General features: G+C 49.8%; 1 protein-coding gene across 1 annotated transcript in view; it reads right to left on the bottom strand.

Annotated features, from left to right (window-relative positions):
• Positions 1-4,225, bottom strand: part of FNDC1 (fibronectin type III domain containing 1) — an 81,453-nt gene extending 77,228 nt beyond the window's left edge. The window contains exon 1 of the mRNA XM_075036052.1: positions 4,067-4,225. Within this exon, the coding sequence (XP_074892153.1) occupies positions 4,067-4,154 (88 nt within the window). The 5' untranslated portion in view covers positions 4,155-4,225. The remainder of the gene's footprint in view (positions 1-4,066) is intronic.
• Positions 4,226-24,700: the final 20,475 nt, after the last annotated feature.

Raw genomic sequence — 24,700 nt, 5'->3', positions numbered from 1 at the left:
ATGAGAAAGGCACAACGGGGAGTGCTTGTACCTGCCTGCGGGATCAGCGCAATGTGTGTGCAGGGCTGGGACTGCCCTCTCAAGGCTGCACAAGAGTGCAGTACACTTGCGACTTCAGGGAGAAAACGGCAGCACAGAGCTTCCCGAGACGAAGGCACATCGATGTCTACGCCATTCCCTCTGGAGAAGTGAGCACTTCACTGCTTAGTGCATTAGCACTTCACCTGCTTAGTGCATTAGCTGTCTACAGGAGGCATAGCTAAACATCTGTGCTCCCTCCTTCCCCTCAGCAGAAATCACACGAGCAACAAGTGGTAAATGTTCCCATGATACATGCATGCACCTAGTTATGGACAGTTTGCTTGGGGAGGTGAGGAATACTAATTTATGAAGACAGGTAACTCCAGTTAAACAAGCTCCTAACATCTCAATACTAAAAAGGAAAAAAAAAGTACCAGTTTGGCTGCAGGTTTTTGAATATTTGGGATCACGCTCAGGCTACTGAACACAGGCTCACTCTGGAGGTCTTTGGTCAGGAAAGGTTCCTGATTATACCTGAGCTGCAGCAGTGTAAATTTGAGAGACCCAATGCCTGATGCCAGCACATCCCAGTGCCACCTTAGCCACACTCCGGAGCACTTCCCCAGTGATGGAGAGAGCTGGGTGACACAGCTTCTCCCTGGAGAAACCATGGGTCCAGGTCCTGGACACACACCAGAAACTGAGCCTGCTGAAAATACTGCTTCGCTTCATTGAACTGAAGACAACAGAGCACCTGCAGATAGCTACACACAACTTGGTGCAGACATGAAGTCCAGCCTCAGTTATCTTGAGACTCAGAAGGCACTTTTCCCATTTCAGTGTCCTGCATGAGAAATATCAGTGTCACTTGAGCACTGAGTGTGTCTGAGGAAGGAGCTGTATTTTGGAGGCATATGAATGCCCACTCAACGCACTGGATCATACAGACAAGATCCCATTCCCTCTGCTGGCAGAGAGAAGCATGCCACATCTTTGTTCTGCTGCACGATCTACTCAGACCCCCTCTATTTTCTTTCTGTATAGATCAGCTTCTGAAAGCATCTTCTTAACCACATGTCCAGCCAGCCTCAATGCATGTGCTGTCTGAAGAGCTGGAATTACAGACTTGGACGGCACAAGGGCTTTCATACCTCTGACACACCCAGAGGCTGGTACAGAGCTATACAGTTAAGACCATTACAGCATTGTCCTACATAACTGAGAAGATACATTCCTTAGAGCTAAATGAAGTGGAAAATTCCCTTGGAGACCCTTCTGCTTTCTCTGTTTATGTCACACAGTCTAGACAAGGAGGGAAAATGAGAGTTAGTGCTGCTGTCAGAAAGGCTCTCGCTCTGAGCACAGCCTCTTCTGCTGGGTTCTGTTTGGGTTCCTTCCCAAATTTCTCCCACCGGCCACAGGTGGTGCTTGAATATTGTTTGTATAAAAGCAACCAAGGAGGGTTTCTACAGGAGGACTGCTTTCCGCTGCCAGTATCCATCCTTCCACACACGGGTTCTGGCAGCAAGCAACAAAAACCTCTCTTGGCAATACACAAATGGGATCTGCCCCTAGGCTGGCTCTAGCACAACACTCTTCTCTTACGCTTCCTTGGCCTGAGAGGCTGCCCACAGCAATCCCGGGCAGACGTTCCATTTTGATAAAGAGAAGCACCGTCAATAACAGCACCAGCCCAATGCCAGACCCTCACTGGGAAAAAAAATCTTTTCTTTCTTTTCCTGGACAAAAATTGAAGGGCTCTTTCATTTCCTTTGTCGGAGCCCCTCCGCTGAGCCAAGGCAGCCTCCCCATCTCCCAGACACGGCACTTGGGCAAAGGCTCCAAAGTGCAGAGTGAGTTTGGGACAGGTCACCTGGTCAGAGTGTGTGCTGGAAAGGCGAGGAGGAAAGGAGGATGGGAAGGGACCATTTCAAACACAGCTAGAAGATGAGAAAGCAGGGTCAAGGGCAGCAAAGGCACTCAGCAATAGCTTTTACCCCCCTGAGAAAGGACTCCAGCACCCACCAGCCCTCCTGCCTGAGACTGCACTTGTTCAGGGCACAGTCCGGGTTCAGTGGCTTATTAACTACTCTCTAGACAGGAGAAGGAAAGTGGTGCCCACCCAGCGTGGCCAGCATACCACCAGGGACAAGGAGCACACACGCAGCCCACACCCAGTCCTGTAGAGCTGCTCTGGGGTTAAGAGCACAGCGTTCCCACTCCAGCAGGTTTTGGTGCGCTCCAGAGGTCCGTAGCTGGGAAGCACGCAGAGCTCTGCACAGCGCTATGCCAAGACATTTGGGTTTGTTCAGAAATTGGCGTGGTTTTACAGCGCATTGGTGTGGGACTGCAAACGCAGAAAGACTGCATGGATGTTACATCCAAAATTTTCAGTGAAGTTGCAGAACTCCCGTAGAATCACTTTAGACATTACACAGTCAGAGAAGCAAAAGCCTGCCTGTGCTCAACAGCTAGCACTTTTCCTCAGAGGCTGTGACATTTCCGATGGATGTTGCCCACGCCACCAGCACACAAAGTCCCCTGCTCCCTTCCCTCCCTCCCCTCTCACTTGCCAGCAGGCAGCCCCAGGGCCAGCAGATGCAGTTCCCCTTCCATTTCCCACTGCCACAGAGGAGCGCTACTACAAATCCACTTCCAGGAGAGTGATCCCAGGCTTAACCTGGACAGGCACAGCACGTCACGGGAAAAGAGACAGCAGCGGATACATGGGTACCTGCCAGCAAAGCTGCTCTGCCCTCAGCCTCCCTCAAACACACCCCGCCGCTACTCTGCGACCACGCACCCTGCGAGCCACGCACCTTCGGCAGCCCACGAAGAGAGAGAGGCCTGCACGGGGTCTTCAAACCAGGCTCAGAGATCTTTTCCTTGCTCCAGGTTAAGCAGATCTTTCCAGTTTGTTTAGCTGCACACTAAAACTCACCAGGAGCTGCGGGTGACGTTAGGTCCCGGGCTCTCCTGCCCAGGCCAGAGCTGCTGGCGGGGGAGATGCCACCGTCCTCGGCTGGCTGCTCTGCAACCATAGCTCCAGGCTGGAGATGAGACAGCCACCGCATCCAGAGCCAGGCAGCAGGTGTCCCCGCACCGTCCCGGCCCATGTAACCTCAGCAGCTAAAATCTGGTGCTGAAGTGCCTCCGTATGTCCCTCTATACCCTGCCTCTAGCCGTGCTCTGGTGCAAAGACCTCGCGGGCACAAGCTGAGACACATTCGGGGCTCAGCATCGCCTGCGGTGCAAACAGTGCGGCAGGGGCTGCAGTTCACGTACGCTGTAACTTACACACGGGGAAGGACGGGGGAGATCTGCCACCCCCTACCCCACCTCCAGAGCAGTTTTAACCAGAGGCTGAGAGCCCGGGGAGTCCCGACAGCCTCGCCCAGGCTGATCCAGGGTCCGATCCCACACGGCGGTGGGAATGAAGAAAAGAGGGATCTCGCCTGACTTTCCAGCGAGATGCTCAGCACGGGAGCTGCCCGCTGTCAACGCCGTTAACCGCGCAAGCGGGGCTCTGCCGGCGAGCCCAGACGGGACGAAGGCACCGGCACCCGGTGCCAGCGGGAATAAGGCACCCACGGGCTGAAGGCAAGAGGGGAGCAGCCCTCCGTCTGACCGGGAGCACCCCTGCGGGCTGCAGCCCCGCGCCCCGCAGCTGCCCCAAGCGCAGCCGAGCCGCAGCGGGCAGAGCTGCGGGGAGGAGGGAGGGGTGTCCCGGTCTCCGAGAGCCGCGGGGGTCCCCCAAACCCTCAGTGCCGGGGCTCGCCCGGCTTTGCAGCCCCCCCCCCCCCACTCCGCTCGGGTCCCCCTCCCCTGCCTGGGGGGGGGGCAGCTCGCCCCGGAGCCACCGGCACAAACCCGGGGCAGCAGCAGGTGCCTCAGCACGGGAGGCGGCCCGGCTCGTCCCGGCCCGGGCATCCCCCCGCGATGCCGCCGCAGCAGCGGGGCGCGGGGGGCCGTCGGCGACACGCGTGGGCCAGCGGAGGCTCAGCCCCGCGCCCGCAGAGCCGGAGGTACGGCCGGGCTGCCTTACCTGGTGCGGCGGCGGGCAGCAGGGCGGCGAGGAGCAGCAGGGCGGCCCAGGGCCGCGGCGGGCCGCGGGGGGCGGCGGGCCCTGCCATGGGGCCGGGGGCCGCGGGGCGCGGGCGGCGGGAGCGGCGGCGGGCGGGGGGCGTGCGGGGGGGGGCGCGGAGCTGCCGCCCGCCCGGCGTCCGTCTCCGCGGGGCTGCCCCGCTCCGTCCTGCGCGCCCCGCCGTCTCCTCCTCCCGGGCTGCCGGGAGACTGCAGCGGGGCGGCCCCGCGGAGGCGGGCGGGCCGCCGGCCCTCCGCCCCCCCCCACCCCCCGGTACCCGCCGCCCGCCCCGGTCCAGCCGCCCCGCCCCGGGCCGTCGGTGCCGGGAGAGTCTCACCTGGCTCCTTCGGCTGACTTCGCCCCGGGGAGACGCCGAGCCCCGCGCCCCCCGTCCCTCGGCCACCCGCCGGAGTTTCGGGCGGCCCACGCGTGTTACACACGCCGCGCGCTCCCTGTGGTCGCGTCCCCTGGGGCACTGAGCGGCCGGGGGGGGGGGTTCAGCCCTGGGCGGGCGCAGGCAGGCACGGCTCGCCCACCCACCACCCTTCTCCCACGCGTGGGGCGTCCCACCTGCGCCCCAGCTCCTGCCCACGCATCCCGGCTTCGTCTGGGACGGCGATAATTGCCTTTTTGTACCCGGTACAGCGCTACGTCTTGGCTTCAGTATGAGAAGAACGTTGATAACGCACTGCAGTTTTCAGTTGTTGCGAAGTTGTGTTTATACCAAGTCAAGGGGTTTTTCAGCTTCTCATGCCCAGCCAGCGAGAAGGCTGGAGGGGCACAAGAAGTTGGCACAGGACACAGCCAGGGCAGCTGACCCAAACTGGCCAAAGGGGTATTCCACACTGTGCGATGTCATGCCCAGTACGTAAACTGGGGGGAGCTGGCCAGGAGGGGCAGATCACTGCACAGGAAATAACTGGGCATTGGTCAGTGGGTGGTAAGCAATTGCATTGTGCATCACTTGTTTTGGATATTCCAATTCCTTTTTTATTATTGTTGCCATTTTATTGTTATTATCATTATTATTTTCTTTCTTTCTGTCCTATTATACTGACTTTATCTTTACCCAGGAGTTTTACTTTTTTGTTTTTTTCAATTCTCTCCCCCATCCCACTGGCGGGGGGGGTAGTGAGTGAGCAGCTGCACGCTACTTAGTTGCTGGCTGGGGTTAAACCATGACAGTCTTTTTTGGCACCCAAGGTGGGGCTCAAAGGGTTGAGATAACGACAGATCTGACTGGAATGCATTAGAACAAGTTTTTTATAAGCATTCATTATATTGGTTCAATAGTCCCTGCTGGCAATGTTGATTTATTTGGTCTCAAAGTTGGTGTGCTTGTTAAAGTTGCATTTTGTAATACCTTACTTGCAGTATATGCTCCCCGTCGTGCTGTTTATCATCTGTGGGAACTGGGCTAAAGTTATGTTACTGTACTTTGTAACACTGTCTTATAATACGATAGAATTGCTGGTCATTAAACTAATCTGGTATTTGTACTTAGCATTACCATCACCTCTGTACTGCGGGAGCCATCTACCAGAAACTATTAATAATTACACCTTTTACCTTTTCTCCTCAGAGAGCCAATCCACGGAGGAGACACCTCCCTTCATCTTCCCCTTCTCCTCCAGCCAAAGTCCAATGCACACAACACACATGGTGGAAGTTTGTATGGAACGCACCACCATCATATGCCAACCCATTGGCAGTACTGACCTGGAAAAGACGAAGAGGCACTGATGATGAATGAAATGGCTCACCAGCTCTGGCAATACGAAGAAAATCTCTCTTCCTCCCTATGAGCCTGAGACTCAGCTGTAGAAAAACCGTGCAAAAAGTCCAAAAACTGATCGAAAATTCATCTCAGCGATTAGGAGTGAGCGTTCCTCTGCTCAAGAGAGAATATAGAAGGTACACACCACAAGGTGCCCTGTGGTTTTACCTGTGTGGCCACAGAGAGGACATGAGGAAGCGGGATGGAAGACCTACCTCGGTCCTAGATGCACGGGTACGTGAGTTGTGAGGAAAAACCACCACAAAAGGGGATTCTTCCAGGAAAAATGATGCTCCAGTTTCCAGACAGAGTAGAAGGGCTGATCTTACTTCTGATACTCTTGAAGGGACTTCTAAGTCATTTTTACAAGAAGTGAGTAACAAATATTCTGTCCAGGATTAGAAGGGCCCTGCCTCCAGCCAGGTGGAGGAAAGGGATAACCGGGTCTATTGGACTGTGTGGATTCGATGGCCTGGCACGTCTGACCCACAGGAGTACAAGGCTCTAGTAGACACCGGTGCACAGTGCACTCTAATGCCATCAAGTTGTAAAGGGGCAGAACTCATTCGTATTGCTGGTGTGACAGGGGGATCCCAACAGCTAACTGTACTGGAGGCTGAAGTAAGTCTAACTGGGAATGGGTGGCAGAAACATCCCATTGTGACTGGTCCAGAGGCTCTGTGCGTCCTTGGCATAGACTACCTAGACAGGGTATTTTAAGGACCCAAAGGGCTATCGGTGGGCTTTTGGTATAGCTGCCTTGGAGACGGAGGGAATTAAACAGCTGTCTACCCTGCCTGGTCTCTCTCAAGACCCTTCAGTTGCGGGGTTGCTGAGGGTTGAAGAACAACAAATGCCAATTGCTACCACAACGGTGCACTGGCGGCAATATCGCACCAACCGAGACTCCCTGATTCCCACCCATAAGTTGATTCACCAACCGGAAAGCCAAGGAGTCATCCACAAAACTCGCTCACCCTTTAACAGTTCCATATGGCCAGTGCGAAAGTCTAATGGAGCGTGGAGACTAACAGTTGACTATCATGGCCTGAATGAAGTCATGCCACTGCTGAGTGCTGCTGTGCCGGACATGCTAGAACTTCAGTACGAACTAGAGTCAAAGGCAGCCAAGTGGTACGCCACAGCTGACATCGCTAATGCATTTTTCTCAATCCCTCTGGCACCAGAGTGCCAGCCACAGTTTGCTTTTACTTGGAGGGGCATCCAGTACACCTGGAATCGACTGCCCCAAGGGTGGAAACACAGCCCCACCATTTGCCATGGACTAATCCAGACTGCACTGGAGGAGGGTGAAGCTCCAGAACACCTGCAATACATTGATGAAATCATCTTATGGGGCAACACAGCAGAAGTTTTTGAGAAAGGGAAGAAAATAATCCAAAACCTTCCGAAAGCTGGTCCTGCCATAAACCAAAGTAACGTCAAGGGACCTGCACAGGAGGTCCGGTTTTTAGGAATAAAATGGAAAGATCGATGTCATCAGATCCCAATGGACATGATCAACAAAATAGCAGCTATGTCTCCTCCGACTAATAAAAAGGAAACATAGGCCTTCTTAGGTGTCGTGGGTTTTTGGTGAATGCATATTCCACATTACAGACCTCTCTCAGTCTCCACAGCACCTTGTAGCACCTTATCTTCCTTTCCCTCTCTCTTGTTCCATCAGAGCCTCCCTTCTTTCTTTGCTACGCAGCACTCCTTTATCCTTCTCTCTGCCATCGAGGGTGTCTCTGTTTGGTTCCTCTCCAAGTCATCTGTAGTTTGCCTAGATACCCTCCTGAGACTCCAAGGCCCTCACTGCGTCTCCAAGCCTTCTTTTCTCACCCTGCCCCCTCCTAATTCCTCTACTCTCTATAACAATGTCTTCTGAGTCCTTCCTTGTACTCCACAGCACTCTTGTAGCACTTCAGCTTCTTTCAATTTTATTTTGTTGTGCTCTTCAGAGCACTCTTATCTTACTCTTCGCCATGTAGGATGCCTCCGTTCAGACCCCAACCCCCTGACAACACCTGTACTTTGTCACAAGCCCCTTCAGAGCTCCTCATTGTTATCTCCGAGGCTGCTTTGGTCTCTCAGGCCCCCTCGGGACTCCTCTGCTGCCTTTGCCAAGCTCTCGCGAGACATCCCCTATGCCCTAGAGCCCTGTTTTAGCTCGGGAGGACACTCTGCACCCCTCTTTTCCCCTCAGAACCCTTCCTGAGTCTGCATCCATTACCCCAGTCGGTCTTTCTGTCCTCTCATCCATTTGGCGTGCCTCTGTAGGGTCTCCAGTCCCTTGAGGACATCTGTACTTTGTTCAATTCCCTTGCGAGCTCATTGCATCCCTAAGCCTTCTTTGGTTTCTCTGGCCCCTTTGGGACCTCTCTAATCCCTGTGACAATGCCTCTTGCTCTGTCAGAACCTGTTCCAAAGCCATCTTTGTCCTCCAGAGCAGTCTTTTTGTTTTCTGTCTTATATTAAGTTTCCATTTGGTATCTGGTACCCCGAATGTCTATAGTCAGCTCAGATCTCCTCTTGGGTTTTTCAGAGGAGGTGATAGCCTTCATCTATTTTTGCTGATACATCTCCCACGCTGTTTTTTGTTTTGTTGTGCAATTTATTTTTCTTCTAGCTACTTCGGTGTTAATTAGGCTGCTTTATACAGTTTCTGATACATTTCTTGTAGTTCCATGGTTTTTTGGTGTTTGCTCTCTTTGGGACTCATCTAGTTCTCTTAAGGGAGTCAGTCAGAGAGACCGTCAAGGTGACTGAATTGCTGGCAATTTACCATAAATAATTTACTTTGCAAGCAGAGATATTTTTGAGAAGGGATTCTTATGGGATCTAATTCTGCTTTGTCATTCAGTCCTATCCAGAAGGTAGTTCTGGTAGAAGTTAGGTGGGATGCACAGTCGTGCTAGAAATGAAGCATAGCCCCATAGCATTTTGGGTTTTTTACAGGAACTAAAGCGCATCATTTTTTATAACAATATTACTATTGCATTTCATGAACTACTTTCTCACATAGCTTAGTATGACATCTATCTTTTCTACCTACACCCCAGAAAAATTAAGTTTAATTCCTTACCTGGTCACATCGCCAATACAATAGATGGAGCCATAGTACAAGAGCAGGTATCATCGTTTCCAGTAAGGGTCTCTTTCTCTGTTCAGCGCTTCACACGCTGAAAATCGGGGGTGGATGAGGAAAGTCCTGCTGCTCCTCCAGCCATCTTAACGCCTTGTGGTGGTTCTCCCTGCCCCTTTCCCACGTGGTTGGGGGAAGGGGGTGGGCAGGACCCGGGCTGGATGAGCCACAGCCTCTGCTCAGGGAGCTCAGGCTGTTCCTGGGGTGCTCTGGTGCTGGTGCTCAGCCATCCCTGCAGTCCTCTGCAGCTTTTGAGTTTGTCCAGCTGTTTAGGCAGAAGTGTTTTGCAATTTAGAGAAGTGGAGGTGTCTGTTTGAGGTAAGAGCTTCAGCACTGGTCAAGGTTCAGCAGCATGTATAGTAGAAAGTATGCTTGTATGCAGCTTCTTTTCTTTTCAGGGTTTTTTTTTTCAGGGATTTTGTATTGAGTCTTCAGGGGTGGCAAGGTGGTTTGATAGTATGCACTTTTTTTATTCTAGGTGCATTGCGTTTTCCTGGAATTCCTGACTTTATTGAAGATGGAACCTTGGTTTTTTTCACCAGTTTTGCTGGATACTGTGTAAGTTGCTGATACCGTCTCTCTTAACAGGAATGATGGTGAGATTATCTAGCAGGGGTTAGGGTGAGCATTCTGTATGCATCTGTATATAGTTTTAGCATTTCTCAAGAAAGCAGCAGGGTTGTAAGGCACAGTGTCCTTCAGGGTATAGGACAGCTCATCACCCTTCCTGAGTGCCCAGAGAGTGCCATGTTGTCCCTAGGACCTTTGCAGCTTTTGGCAGGCCCCTTAGAGATGATAAGTGTCAGGACTTCAGTTCTCTTTGGTTTTACAGGCACCTTGCAGGCTGCCTTTGGACTTGGATGAGTGTTTGAGGGAGCCAGGGCAGTAGCGAGGAAGAGCACAGGGATGGTGATTTCTCACAAGTGCAATGGTAGCTTTCTGTCTTTTGGTATCTTAGGTGCCACAAGTGATGACAACTGCAGTGTCTGATGCCAGAATCTGTGCAGAGCAGGGGAGCAGAAAGCCACGTTGCTTTTGAGGAGGAGGGTGTTGTGGAAGAGGTCTGTGTCAACTGACATGATGCTTACTTCTGGCACTGGTTTTTTGCAGATGAAGACAATCCTGGCAACTGCAGGTGTATGCCTGTTAGCTGATGTGGGTTTTGTTGAGGGTGGATTCAGATCCCTGGCCCTCTGGAAGCAAAGTTGAGGGACCAAAGACTGCTGCCCTACGGTGTGTAATTTTGACTTCAGTTGGAAAGAGACTTTCCAGAATGGAAATCTTTCTCAATTGAAGAAGTTGCATTTTCATGAACTTCCTATCAGAGTGCTTCTTAAGAGATGATGTTCTTGGCAGTAGAAGTCATCAGCAACAAGACTCTTCACTCTTTAAAAAAAAAAAAACAAACAAGAAAAAAATCAATTTCCTTCTGAAGACCCAAGCAGTATGTCTTCCTTAAGTTAATGGCATCACTGGCCTTTGGGTTCTCAGTTGTAACAGTTGAGATACCATGAAAACGTGTTCAGTACAACCAGAAGCATTAGCACATCTGCCAGTCCCTTTTGGGAGCCTGAGGTATTGTAGCACTGGGGATTTGATTCCCCTCCTACCCCCCTACCCAAAGTAAAACTATATGGGGGATCTCTTATCTTGCTGATTTTTCTATCATAAATGAAACTTTAAAAACAAAAGTTAAAATTGTATAACTTACAAATTGTCTTGCATTGCTTAAACTGTAACTGCCAAATAGCTATAGCCTATAATTTATTAGGTATACTTAAGCAGTTCGGTATTTGTTCTACATCTTTAGAAAGAGAGGCAACCGAATGTTACGAGGCTTTTCCCAGATATTTTGATGGTGTGCTTGTGCCCCCCAGCGCAGGTTTGCCTGCTGGTCGTTAAGCACAGTGATGGTACGGGGCGAGCCCTGTGTCGGGAGGCTCCTGGCTCTGTCTCCAGTGGGTGCCCCGCAGGTGGGGCAGCAAGGGCTGCCTGGTGGGGAGAGTGTGGGGCCAAGGAGGAGGAGGTTTGTGCCCTGGGGAGTTGGTCCCAGTGCGGGAGCGGAGGGGGAACAGCAGAGCCTGAGCAAGAGACATGGCACCATCCCCTGGCACAATTCCCCTCTGTGGGGCAGCCGGTGCAGATTATCTGGCGTGGGTCAGTTATGCGGTGTGGGTGTGTTATGCAGTGTGGATCTGTTATGCAGCGTGGATTATCTGTTGCAGGTTATCCCAGGTGAGTTACCTGCTGGGGATTACCTGGCTGGCCACCCTGGTGTAGGACAACCCCACATGGGTTTTTTTCCACGTGGGTTTTTTCCGTGTGCCCATGGCTCTGCCCCCACTTGCCTGCTGCTGGGGGACCAGCACAGAGCTGGCTCTGAAGTCTCAGGCTACACCTCTGCTGCTGGACGTCCCTGCTCCAGGGATTCCAGCCTCACTCACTGCTCCAGCCTTCCCACCCGAGCTGCTCAGACCCCCTTGCCCACGGAAGCACACTGGTGGTGTCCCTGCTGCTAACAGTGGATGTTACGCGTGTGTGTGTTTTGTCAATTTGGTGTCTGAAATGAGGGGAAGACAGTAGTAACTGGTGAGCTGAATGGGATTTTTATAGCAAAATCCTGTGGGCTGGTGATGTTACGGTGCGATGGTGTTGGAGGGCTCTGTGCGGCATGGGGAGCCGAACCTAGTGCCCGCTCATCCACACTGGGTATGGGGCAGCCCCCTGCAGGACTGTGTCTGGGTTTTGTTTCGGAGCAAGGTGATCACTGCACCCCAGTCAGGAGTCTGGGAGTGGGCTGAGATTTAAGCAGCCATGTGCAAAGTGGGGACCATAGCCTAGCACTGAAGCGGGGAGCCAAATTACGCGGTGGCGTACACACGGCATGACAAGCAGAGGGAGCTGGTCCCAGCCCTTAGCTGGGGTGGGTCTCCAGAAAACTGCCTTTCGCTACTCCTGGAATATTTCCTCCTAGAACCTGACTGCTAGAGCCTGGGAGAGGCTTTTAAAAAAAAGCAGCATATTAAAAAGAAGGAATCTCTAGATGACAGGGTTTCAGATAGCTCACGGTAAGGCACATCTGTAATACCGCATGGTCAATATATTGCTGCCTGTTGCAGCCTGTTGGCTTTGCATTGAAATGACCAACATTGGTAACTTTGTCCTCTTCTTGCTTTTCACTGTTCCCATCCTGGCTCTGAATGCTGCCATGAGCAGCACTGCTACCTGGTCCCCCTTTGGCTTCGATTCTGCCCTTCCTGAGGGTCCTCCTCAAGGATGGGGGCTGCAGTGCAATAGTGGCACTCATGCAGTGGGGTATTGAGCTTAGCTAGCCTTGTACATTAAATGCCACCTGAGCCTTGAGTGCGGATTTTAAACGCCTTTTCTGGATTGTGAATCAAGGACTGACTTGAACACCGACTAGTTAAAGACATACACAATTCTCACCTGGGGCAGCAGCTGTTCCTGAGGTAAGGCAAACTGCACTAGCAAGACATGGCAGCTAGGGGAAAAACAAAAAAAACACCCAAACCCAGAGATCTGAATATTTGGGTCAAAGTTTTAGCAAATAAACCTGGGTAAAGATCTATTAGAGTCTGGGATCTCAGCATCACAGAAATCCAAATCCTGCCTAAAATCTGTAGCAAGAGACTTTCTGCATGAGGAAGGCCCTGTCGGACAGGGTGCCATTTGGGAATTGCAGCGGATGTAGGTACGGGACAAAGTGGCTGTGCCAGGACTTTTTGACAGGGATGTTTGAGCTTGTCCTCAGGAGCAAATGGTACCTGGCTAGGCAGGAGGCACAGCACCCACATGCCCCTCCAGCACCCACATGCCCCCCAGCCCCCAGCTGGTCATGGGTGGCAGAGGCAAGGCAGAGGACCCTCCATGGGAGCTGACATTGCTCAGCAGGCTCAAGCCCACCTGGTGCTTTTTAAATAATAGCTCTGAATAAGGAAAACCACTGCACTTTCCACCTGGAGGGAAAATGGTGTATAGATAGATATACTGGAAAGGGTGAATCTTTGCAGAGTTCACAAATCTGGAAGGGTTTACATCTCCCTCAGTTGTTTCTTGCCTGCTCACCCAATGCAAGTGCATCCAGGGGAGACAAGAGCATGGAATAAGCAGGAGTGCAGCCATCTGCCTGGATGAAACCACCCACCTGCTCACCTGTACGTGCTGTACAGCCTTGGAGGTTTTTCATTTAAAAGGCAGAATTCCACTGAGAATGTGAATTACTCAGGAATCAACCAGGATGCCATGTTTCAATGAACATGGACTTGTTCCTATGGTAATGTGGAATTTGTTTTTTTGCAGGAAAGGCATTTTCTGTAATTAGCCCAGCTGACATTAGTGTAACATCTAAGATTAAATTATAGCCGAAACCAAGACAAGGGATATTTGAGATGGTTGATACTTTCTCTCCTGTTTGTGCAAATGCTTCTTTCTCAAGCCACTTGAGGCCAGACAAATAATCACTGTACACTGAAGAATCCCTGAGCAGAGAAGAGGTAGCATACCAGCAGCTTGCTTTCTGGATTTCTAAAAAAATTATTGGAGCAGGTCCTCAGCTGGCACAATCTAGCAGAGCTTCTTGCCTCATCTCCTTTCATCCTCTTTTGAGCTCTGCTAATTATACCAGCTAATGAAACAGCTTTTGCATTTGGCAAAAAAACTTACTCACTCTTGACTTGTAGAATGTTTGTGCTTAATGCAAATGAAAGATAGCTGTAGCCTCTGGGGTAGAAATGGTAATCCCACCAGTTTGTAGAGACAGGGTTATAAATAGAAGAGACAGACAGAGGCATGCAAAAAGAATTTTAGTAAGCCAAGTTGCCCAGATATTTGTAAGCAACCTCAAGGGTTCTGTACAGAGAGTTTTTCTCCTCTGCAATCCGGAGCACTGGCTGCAGCTCTCTCGGACATAAGCAAGCAGGAGTCGGCCCCAGCATCAGTACAGGTATGGATGTGGCAGCATGGGCTACAGTACAGGCATGGTTCAGCAGCTAAAGCCACATCTGCTGTGATGAGTGTCTCAGCGAGCTAGCTTCCACACAAGCTGCAATCACAGCTTTGGAGGCAAGTGAAAACATAGCAGCCTTTCACTGAATTCCAGTGACATTTGCTTTATTCATGCACAAGGAAGTAGGACTGCTGCATTAAACACTGCTAAAAGAGTTTCTGACCACTTCTTCCAATGGCGTTCATTGTTCAGCACAACTTTGTTCAAATTATTTGAGACCCTTGTTCTGTAAACATTTGGCATCTGTTTAACATTAAATCTGCACAAAGTGCAAGGATTATTTATATGCATAAGCCTAAGCATCTATTTTACTTCAAGTTGAACAGAAACAGTTTTAAGCATGTTAATTATGTAGTGCTTTTGAGTTGAAGTCTACAGTTCTGTTGGAGGCCACTAACAGAGAGAAAAAGAGGCTGAAAGAGAGGAGGAAATGCCTGCCAGCCATGTGAAACTCCTACAAGCAGCTGGTAACCACCCCTCTTCCTTGCAGGTTGTCCTCCTTCAGCGCGAGCATATGCATGGGTTGGCAGAAGGACAGATAGCTGCATCACATAAAATAAATGCTCTTTTTTTAAGAAGATGGCAAGGTAGAATATATACTTGTTATGGGCAAATCACTAGTAGTCAATAATTTATTTGCTAAATTTCGCCTCTTCTTCTGGGGATCACTTGTCTGCAAACAGTTTCTTTACTGTGTATGTTAATTACTTCTGTTTGTATGCTTTGATAATCCTCCCACTGAAACCAAAGGAAAGATTTCCATTGTTTTAATAATGAAATGGTTTAGACTCATGCTCGTGAACCTATTTGGAATATTTACCCAATTCAGCTGCTAGGTACAGGTTAAAAAAAAACAATTGTCAGAAGAAATTGAAAAGTTGTTTAAGTGAAATTAAATTAACAGATTAATGTCAATGCAGTCTCAATTCTTGTGTGCCCATCTGGTAGACTCATTTAAACAAAACTAAAGAAGAGGAGATAGATTGTCATTAAAGAATGCCTGCACACAAACAAGGAGCATCTAAGGTTTTTCAGGCAGCTGTAGACATGGCATTCCTTGCTTCTTGGGTCATTTATGTCTGAAACCGTATCTTTCCCATGCCATACTCCTCACAGAAATGCCGGTGTTTTGACTTTGGCTGGGCTCGATGATCTTAAGAGTCTTTTCCAAATGAAATGATTCTACGATTCTGACTTTTGGGAGCAAAATGCCTGGCACTACTTCTGCTGGGCTCCATTTTAGCAGGACCTCCTTCCCACAAAGCCAAGGTAAGGTGGTTTGGTTTCCAGCCCTGTGGCACCAAATGCCACAACATGAGCTGTAACCTTGTGCCCCGAGCAGACACTACTTTGCCTGCATGTGCCATGTGAGCACACCTTGGTCCAGAGAGCAATCCCCATGAAAATGGTTGTTGAGAGGTCTGGTCAGGTCAGCCAGCCAGGAGGACTTTGGTGAAGGCTGAGCTAACCTCACGAAGCAGAGCAGAGCAGTTGGGAAGCACCGTGGCTTCATCCAGGTCAATGGTTTTATGGCGAGAGCATGCTGGGAGCTAGGGGTTTGTGGGATTGCAGCCTGGGGAAGGTATGGCAGCCCAGCCTGCCTCCTCCAGATGTTAGTTATATTAGTCTACTTATTCTAAGATTCTCTCATTTGGTCATTTTTCTTGCCTTTTTTTATCAGCCTGCCTCAGGAGGAGTGTCTCAGTTATTGCTACGATGGTAGCATCTGCTTCCAAATCCTGATTCTCCATCTTCTCTTTCCAGTACTCTGCCTATATGGACACTAATGATCTGACATGATGAGAGTGGGTGTCAGTAAGAGATTGCTGCTCCTCTCCATTAAACAGCTTCAGCTTCCAGAGCGAATGAATATTTTCCTTTAAGTGTTTATGGATACAGAGATAGCACTGTGTTACTCTACAATGTGATTTTGTCAGAGCAGTAAGTGTAAGAATACGATGGCATGATTCCCCATTCTTCATCTCTTGGTGAGACTGAGTTGATGTAATTCAGCCATGTAGAGTTGTAGCCTTTGCTGCTTCACCAGACACCTTTCAACACTGCAACTAGTCAGCAATAAAGTCGCAGAATACAAGTGCTGCATATGAAAGTCTTTGCAAAATTTACATTCACAGCCTCAAGAACAAGTTCCCTGTGCTCTGGCATGGCATCATAGAACCTGAGCCTAGCTCTGGGACTGACAACTTGGTGAAAAGCAAGGTGGATAAATGAATTAAACCCGAAGCTTGTTAAACCTGGGTGCTGTTGACTGCCTGAAGCACACAGTCCCCAGAGGTACAGGACCCCTGCCAGTGTGATGCCTGGGCATCAATGTTCACACCCTGGGAACTGCTAGGAGAAAGACTAACTGACATGAACTTCGATGATGGGCACCATGAGAGAAGCAACCTGGCTGACCAGGCTCAAGACCATTTCAGCTGCTAAAGCTCACAGCCAGCACAAAGAAGCATTGAGTCCTGAAAGCTTCGTCTTGGCAAGCAGCAGTCCAATAAAAGGTGTGTTAGTGTCAGCTTGGCGACTCTTACCATGGGTTCTTCCAAATTAAACACGCCTGTGGCTGCTGCTAGAACAGGAAAAAAATGCCTTATCCCTTTGCACTGAGCCCCCCACAATGGAAGATCACTGAACTGGAAAGGCACGTCGCGTTTCAAAGCTGCAGTTCCTGCGTGGCTTTTGTGTGTGCACATTGCAGCTGGTTGTAACGTCGAGGCACGGCACTGGAAAAAGCCTCAAGCGGAGACAGAGGTTGGGGCTCTGCACAAAACCCTGACCTATGCCACTTTGCCAAAATAGACAGATTTTCATCACAGCTCCAAGGGATAGAGGGCATCTGAGTTGCATAGACAGGCCCTGCAGCACAGCCTGGCTACATGATGGATAGTTTAGAACTTCCAGACCCTCCTTTTCACCCTCCTCCCCTTAACTCCTACAGCCGGAGCTACAGCACTGCCAGGAATTAGGAGTGTTGAGGACACAGGAGGGGCTGCCCTTACTCGCTGCTCCTCTTTCCTGGTGACCCCACAGCCAGCAGCTCAGAGCGGCGATTGCAGGGAAGCTCCTGTGCTGCTGGCCCAAGGACAGGGACCAGGATGGGGACGGGGACAGGGAGCTCTGGTCCTGTGAGGAAAGGGCTCTCACCAGGCTTGGCACTTGCAGACATTGTGAGAGGATCAGGCGTGCTTCGTGCAAATGAAAGCCTCACAGGATTCATCTCCCAACTCTAATAAATGTCTGCTGGACCCATATAAACTCTGCTGATTTAGAGATTTGTCCAAGCTCATTTTCCTTAATGCTTCCCGTTCTCCCCCACCAGGGAGCAAGAGACAGCCCGTTCCCAATAGGCACCTCCAAGAAACTCATATTCCTGGAAACTCAGGAGTGAGAAGGCAACTCTATTTTTTTTACAGCAGTAGAGCATATTCCTTCTCTAAGGTCCTTCTGTTAAAAGAGCAGGCTAATGTTATGTCTCTATTTGGCAAGGAAAAAACCTAAGATTGATCAATGGCTTGGGGTTACTTTTTCCTTAATGACTGCAACTGCTTTGCTCTCTCAATGTTTTTTTTAGGGATATTGTTTACTCCAGCTTCAGCCCTGCTCAGAACACTTGGAATTCAAATAAACTGCATTGCATTGCATTTTCTGGCAGGCACCCAGTGCAATGAATTTCAAACTAGTGTTTGATTTTGTCAGCTACAAGGCAGAGAGGCATCTCACTAGTCAAGACTAATTCTTCCAGTTGCTACACAGCATGACCCCATGAATTTGCTGCCAGTCACATCGCTGAGGTCATGTTATCCCTCAGTAACAGTACCCCAAAAACATGGTAAAGTGCAGATGGTGATCTGCACAGTTAGGAGACTTTGAACCTGTGGTATTTAGTACCTGGAATTAACTGTGGGTGTATCTAATGACATTTGGAAGAAAGATAAAAGATTTTCAACCTTTAGGGTGATTCACAGAGACTTAAAATATTTTGAGTTATTTGTGGTTGCAGATCTTAAACAGGTAATTGAAAATGTGTTGACCAGACATGACTTTTCGTTAGTTAGACAAGAACAAATCAACTTTTTTGAAGTCAAGAGATCTTCCCGAAAATACAATTCCCCCTTCCCTCCAAAATTATGTTATATATATTTTCAAGCCACAGTTTCCCAAAGAGCTTTACAACATGCTAAATGATGAACATGAAGACAAAGTATCTCTCAGACTTAGTAAACACTCTGACCCAGGCACAGCACAGGGTATTTAACACCAGCTTTGGAGGGGGATCCTGGCCAAGCCTCCTCCCTCCCGCTCATTTTACACACACAAATTAGCCGGAGCCTCCCTGGTTCCTCGCACGCTTCAAGCAAGTCTCCTGCAGCACTGAGATGTTTGCGCTTCCCCTTCCTCTTCAGAAAGAGCCCTCCCGCCAAGCAGCCCGATTGCCAAAATCTTCATGTCAGCCTGGAGACTGGAAACAATACTGCTGTTGCACAAGCCGACCCCCAAAACATTGAAGGGTTGTGCCTGCTTTCTTCATCAATGACCTTCCTGTCACCAGGGCCATGAGGAAGGCCAGATCCCCCCCCCAAGCCCTGGCTGCCACCCTACAAGAGCCGAGTATTTCTGCTACAGTGCTCAGCGGCAGGCACTGCTCATATTCGGCTCTTACGACTCATTGCCTGAAGAAGGTTTTCCTGAACGCGCAGTTCCCATCCCCGTTGGACCTGTAGGCTCAGACGGATTGCCTCCAAGTGGCATGGCATTGCCCGTCTGATCTCACGGGGGAGGCAGCTCGGAGGGCAGCGTGCCCCCCAGGCACAGCTGGCACTGCTGGATGGGGCTGGAGGATGCTGCCGACACACTCCAGCTTTGCCCACAACCTGGGAACAAGGGAGTTGCTTCGCTGAACATGAGACCCCGGGCTATGAGGGACACAGCTCTGCTGCTGCTGCTTTAGGAGAAAGATTTTTTCCAGTGCATGATAGCTCTGCATACTTGAAGCACCAGTTTGGAAACACAGCACAGGGCCACCCTGGCAAAGCTCTTCTGCGGTATTTGTGTCATTCAGGGTGTTTTATCCTTCACCTTTGTATTGATGAAATTCTTTCTCTGCTTCAGGGACAAGGTACTTTTATTTGAGACACCTGGCCTGGGACTGTGGATTATGGATTGTTGGGATCTGGGTGCCACAAAGGGAGCTGGAGCTCAGCCCGGCAGAGAGGAGCCAGTGATGGCTTCGGTGCGCTGTGGCTGCAGGAGGCACCTCTGGGTCTCAGGGACCTGAGATTCCCTCCCTTTCTGTTAGGAATTGCAAGCAACCTGGAGCCCAAGTAGCATTTTCAAAAGGGCTTCTCCAACTGCACCCACCTCCTCTCCAGCACCGGTGCTTTGTCCTCACACAGTTTTCCTTTGCCTAGTCACATTTCCTCCTTTTCTACCTTTCACCCCTCATCCTCAGATAGCATCTTGCCATTTCTCCAACCTTATGGTCCTCTAACTTCTCCCTTTTCTCTCCCACACCTTTCTTAGCAACCAGGTCTAGTCCTCTATTCTGGGGAAAGGGAAGTGGAGGGAAGCTGCTGGGCTTTTCTTCTCCATTATGGCTAAATCCAGCACCTCCCTGCTCTTACTCGCCGTCTTCCCATCATCACTGCTTCATCCAACTCTTCTTCCTGCCCCATCCTGGCATTGCTCTTGCATGATAGTTCTTTGATGACCTCCCTTGGACTTTGACAGTCCCTTACATCTTTACCTTCACACCACAGCCTCACCAACTCTCACCTCCACACAGATGCCCATTTGATTACCTGGCATCTTTGCTCTTTTCCCTTGATTTGCCCCGCAGCTGTGGTTTCAAACTCACTGAAATAGATCTTGCCTTTGCCATGGACTGCTTCCTCATTGGTCTGCTTGACTGCAATGATGGTATCTGCTTTAGTACTGCTCTCTGCATCTGACAGGTCAATACCAGCTTCCACCAAGTCCCCTCAGTTCTTTTCCTGGGTATCATCTTTCACTTGCTCCCTCCTCTGGATACAACTGTTTCTTTCTCTCAGTTTTCTTCATCTTCTGCCATCTCTCTAAAATCTGTCATTTCTTCTCACATCATTTCACAGCCTTCCTCCTTTCCAGTTTTGTCTGCTCTTGCACCTGCTCCCTTCAGAGTACTACACTCCGAATCATTTTCTTAACTCTCCGGTTTTGCCCTCTTGCTTCCTAGCACTCACTGGCTCCACCTCATCAAATACTAGCTTCTCTTTTTACCTTTCAGACCTTCCCTAGGTGACCATTCTCAGACTCTATCATCCTTCAGCCTTTGACATCGCCTTGCTTTCTCCTTTCTCCTTCTCTCCTTGCTTTTTCTGCATGTGACAAACTGCTGAGAAGGGCTGGTCTCTGCTCAAGCATCAGCTCTTTAACAAGGCACTCAGATCTCTCGTTTCTGACCCTGTCTAAGCAGAATGACTACTCTTCCTTCTGTCTTTCCTTCCTCTAGCCCCAGCTTGGAGAATGGAGTTGTACCATGGCCTGTCCACATTGGGACACTCAGAAAAATTCACTGGAATTCATGAAAACTGTGAAGTGAAACTGCCCTAATAACATCAACCGAATCGTCTTCACATTGAATGAGAACATCCATGCAGATAGACGGAGATGAGATTTAACTAATTCCCTTCACATTTATCCTTCCAAGTAATCTAGATTACCTCTGCAGGCACCCACCTTTGAAAAACTCTCACCACATCATGGTCATTTCTCAGCAGTCTCTGCTGCCTGGCTGTTGTACGTCTCCTTTTTCTGCCGGTAGACACTTCTTGGTAGGGTTCATCTCTTTTCTCCTGCTGTGTAGCAGCCAGAAGAACAAGATCTCAACCTCCACTGGGCTGTAGCAGCACCAGAACTAACAAGGTCTGTAGCTGCTGTGCCTCAGAGTCAGGGCTGCACTGGGTGGCAGTGCCCCATCCAAACAGTACTGCAAGGGGAACTGGCATCAATTTTCTGGCAGGAGAAGAGGCTGCCTGAAGGGAAACCGCTGCTGCAAGTAAGATGCAGAACTCAATATTTCCTCATACTTTGGATACTTGGCACAGAGGTTATGAAAATAAAGGACAATCAACTCTTTTCTAGGGAAGTGGGTACAAAGATAATTTTGAAGCAATTTCTTTTCAGAAACCAATTCTCCCCATGAGAATGCTGGCATTTAAATGCATTTTAAGAGCTAAGAAAAATGCTTAATTTGTTCTCTGCTGCCAGACAGGAACACTGCCTTTCAGATTTGTCTGAAGAACTTCCTGAGCGAGTGGGTTTGCCATGTTAACATCACTCAGTTGTGGTTAACTTCTGCTAAGTGCCAATATTGCTATGAGACTATTGATTGCTTTTCAGGATGCAAAAGAGAGGAGTGTTTTGAATAGGCAGTGTGACTTACCTTCACTGGTAATAAACCGTGCACTAATTGAAATGGAGATAAGGCTGTTGTTTTGAAATAAAATATACAGAAGATGATTTCTCATTTCTTTTTCATGAGAGGACACTGAGCCACTCATTCTGATTCAATAGGTTGGTTTTTTTGGCAACCCCTCTTAGGTTTTGCTGTCTTGAGCAAATGGCCGATGAATGGTGTAAAACTGCAAGAACTGGATCTTCACTAATCAATGTTGCCACCACCCAGATGGCTAACCAAAGGAATCTGTTGCATTTAATACTGAAGAGATTTCCAACAGGTCCATTTGAGCAAAACAATTTTCAAAGTGTCTCTAAATTGAGGGGGTGGGAAATTAGCTATAGGACAAACAGGAGCTAAGAAAACTCCCCACCAGCACTGCTCAAAGTCTCTAAGAGGGCTATCAAATGTAGAGGCACCACCTCTAGTTCAGTGAATCCCTCAGCTGGAAATCACTGCTGCTCAGACAAGTACTGTAGGGGACAATCACTATACGTTTGCTCTATTCTTATCCTCTTCCCTAGGCATCAGCCTTTGGCCATGGCCAAAGACAGGACACTGATCGAGGTGAAACTTCGGTGTGACCCAAACCAGACATTTCTGTGGCTGTGATGTGAATTGCCACTATGGAGAGCCGCTGTTCTGGTCACCCAATTTCAGTAGAAAGTTTACACATGGGGGAGGTGTCAGCATCTCATCCCACCCACATCCTCCAGGAAAAGGGTCTAAATGAACTTGCACCAAAGATATCTGCATCCTGGTCCATAAAAGAGGCCCACAAACGAGGGCTGTTCTGAGTCAAACACCCCCGGCATTGTGCAGGGAAGGCAGCTATCTGTCCTCCCAAACTGCAGCTGGGGAAAGCTGTGGGACATGCTACGATTTTAGCCAAGTGCTGTTCAGTATGAAGTCTTAGTCCTGAGCCCATCCATAAAGCAGCTAGCCAAAGCTAGCCAGCTTCCTGCTACCTACCTAAACAGGACCTAGCATGACCCAGAGTGGACTTAAGCAAGACTGCGTATCGAAGCAGAAAGCACTGAGAAAGCTCCTCCTGGTGCAGCCCATTGCTGTGCAGCATCCTAGTAACACGGCAGACACCCTCATCCACCCCTGTTGCTCTACCATGGCCTCACAGAGAATTCATTCGGGTTCAATAGCCGAGACACTTGACCCTGCGGCACTGTGGGGTTTGGGTCCATGCTATCCAAAAGGCTTCCTGCTGCTGCAGCTTTGACAAGTTAACCCCTTGGTACAGAAGCACTCTCCACGGCAAGGCAGCGGTGGTTTGGGTGCCAGAGAGAGCTTTCTTGGGAGCTTGTGTGAGACCAAGATTGCCAAGAGGGGCACAGAGCGCAGCGTCGTGACCCACCACGCAGGAATCAAGGTGACCAGCTTCTGGCCCGCAGGTGTGCAGGGACTGCGCTCAGTGCCTGCTGGGGCTGGGGCACAAACATGAGGCGAACGCTCCTCTCCCTCCATTCATTAGTTTCCCATAAATCTGAAGAAAGTCACTAGCTGGAGATGCTACAATGATTCTCGCTCTTGGTACAAGGATTCTGGACTTTGATGTGTCTTAGGGTGATGATATTTTGGCTTAATTAGATTGTGCTGGGATCAGGCAGGCTGGGACCATTTAAGACTCCAGAGTTTGAGGTTTTATGGCCTGGGGAGCTGTCATGCTGATCCAGAAGGATTTCCTCTGCAAAACAGGGAGGAGAGAAGACACATTCCAAGCCCTCAAATCCAAAGGACTTCGTAAAAATTCTTTCAATTCTAGTTCACTTACAAGACATTAAGCCCCACCTTCTGGTGAATGGCTAAATTGCAGGAAGAGAACACTAGGTCAAGTAAAAACAGTGACAAGTTTTCAAGTCAGCAGTATTCAAGTAGAAAAATGCCTTAAATATACACTTGAAATATTTTAGGAGAATGCACCAATCTTCATCAAAGTGTCAACAAAATGGTTTTAAAAGGCATCATAGTGTTTTATTTCAAGTGTTGGGGTTTTTTTATGTTGGATTCCATTTTCCTCACTTGGTGTAAACTGTCATACTATAAAATAAACTTTATGTTTCAACTATCCATAACCAAAACAGTTTGGAATACCTTGTTGCACAAAACCTTCCAGTATGTTGTTTTTTCATTTCGTTGAAGTGAACAAAAATACATGTTGAAATGTTAAAGTTTCTCTAAGGACAGGGGATGCTTCCCAGGCAACATCTCAAAGCCCTGAAGTTTTGTGTTGCTCATGACCAGCCACTTCTTTTCTTTTCTGCACACTGGAATAGGTGCAGGGACCAGCAGATATTGCTGGTGTGGGGTTGCCCAGCTCGTTGGCAAAGTCTGCATCACTGACGTCCTCCCTTAGATGCTGTTCAGCAAAGACGTAGATAAATGGAGCGTGGAGGCCAAACCAGAGCACCAGGTACGGATGGCACAGAGATACGGGCAGCAGGGTGAAGTGCTCAAACAGCCGGCAGAACATCTCGACCTGGACCATCAGCCTGGGCCTCCGCACTCCGGCACTTCTCCCCCCCACACCTCCTCCTGCCACTTCCAGTCCATCCCAGGCTGCTGGACCTGGACCAGTCTACGCCCGTCCTGCAGCCAGGGAGCCCTGGCTCCCTCTTCCTCCAGCCACAGCTTCTCCTTCCCGGGGTGTGCCGGCAGCCGGGAGGTACAAGGAGAGGGTCAAGGCCACCGGGGTGAACCTTCCTGCACCCCACTCACACAAGAAGGTAAGGGCACGGGGGAGAGGGCACGCTGCTGCTCAGCACAGCCTGCCCTTGCCCCTTCTCTCGCCCAAAACTGGACTGCTGGCTTGGAGCCCTGTATGGGGCTGTTTTCAGGGCAGGGAGCTGGAAACACCAGGGAGCGAACTTTACTCCGCAGGTCTCGGAAAGTGGTTGTGTACATGTAGAGGGAAGTTCCTTTTTTCTTCTTTCTTTCTTTTTTCTCCATTCTGGCAGGAATGGAGGGAAAGAGTAAGAACCGTGAGTGGGGCAGTCCTCTTTTCAGGTGGAAGACGGTGCAGATCCTGGTGCAGAAGAGAGATCAGTGGCTGTAAGCCCGCTGGCTGTCTGAGGAGATGGGTCAACTCCCTGCAGCGGGGAAGTGGGGAAGTGGCCAGGTGGGGGGTGGGCAAAAGGAGGCTTCCTTCACATGCAGATCACAGAGTGCTTTGACATTCGTCA

The sequence above is a fragment of the Buteo buteo genome, chromosome 9, assembly GCF_964188355.1.
Source record: "Buteo buteo chromosome 9, bButBut1.hap1.1, whole genome shotgun sequence".
In the NCBI taxonomy this organism is placed as follows: Eukaryota; Metazoa; Chordata; class Aves; order Accipitriformes; family Accipitridae; genus Buteo; species Buteo buteo.
The sequence above is the reverse complement of the archived record's forward strand: the minus strand, read 5'-3'. Positions and strand labels throughout refer to the sequence as shown.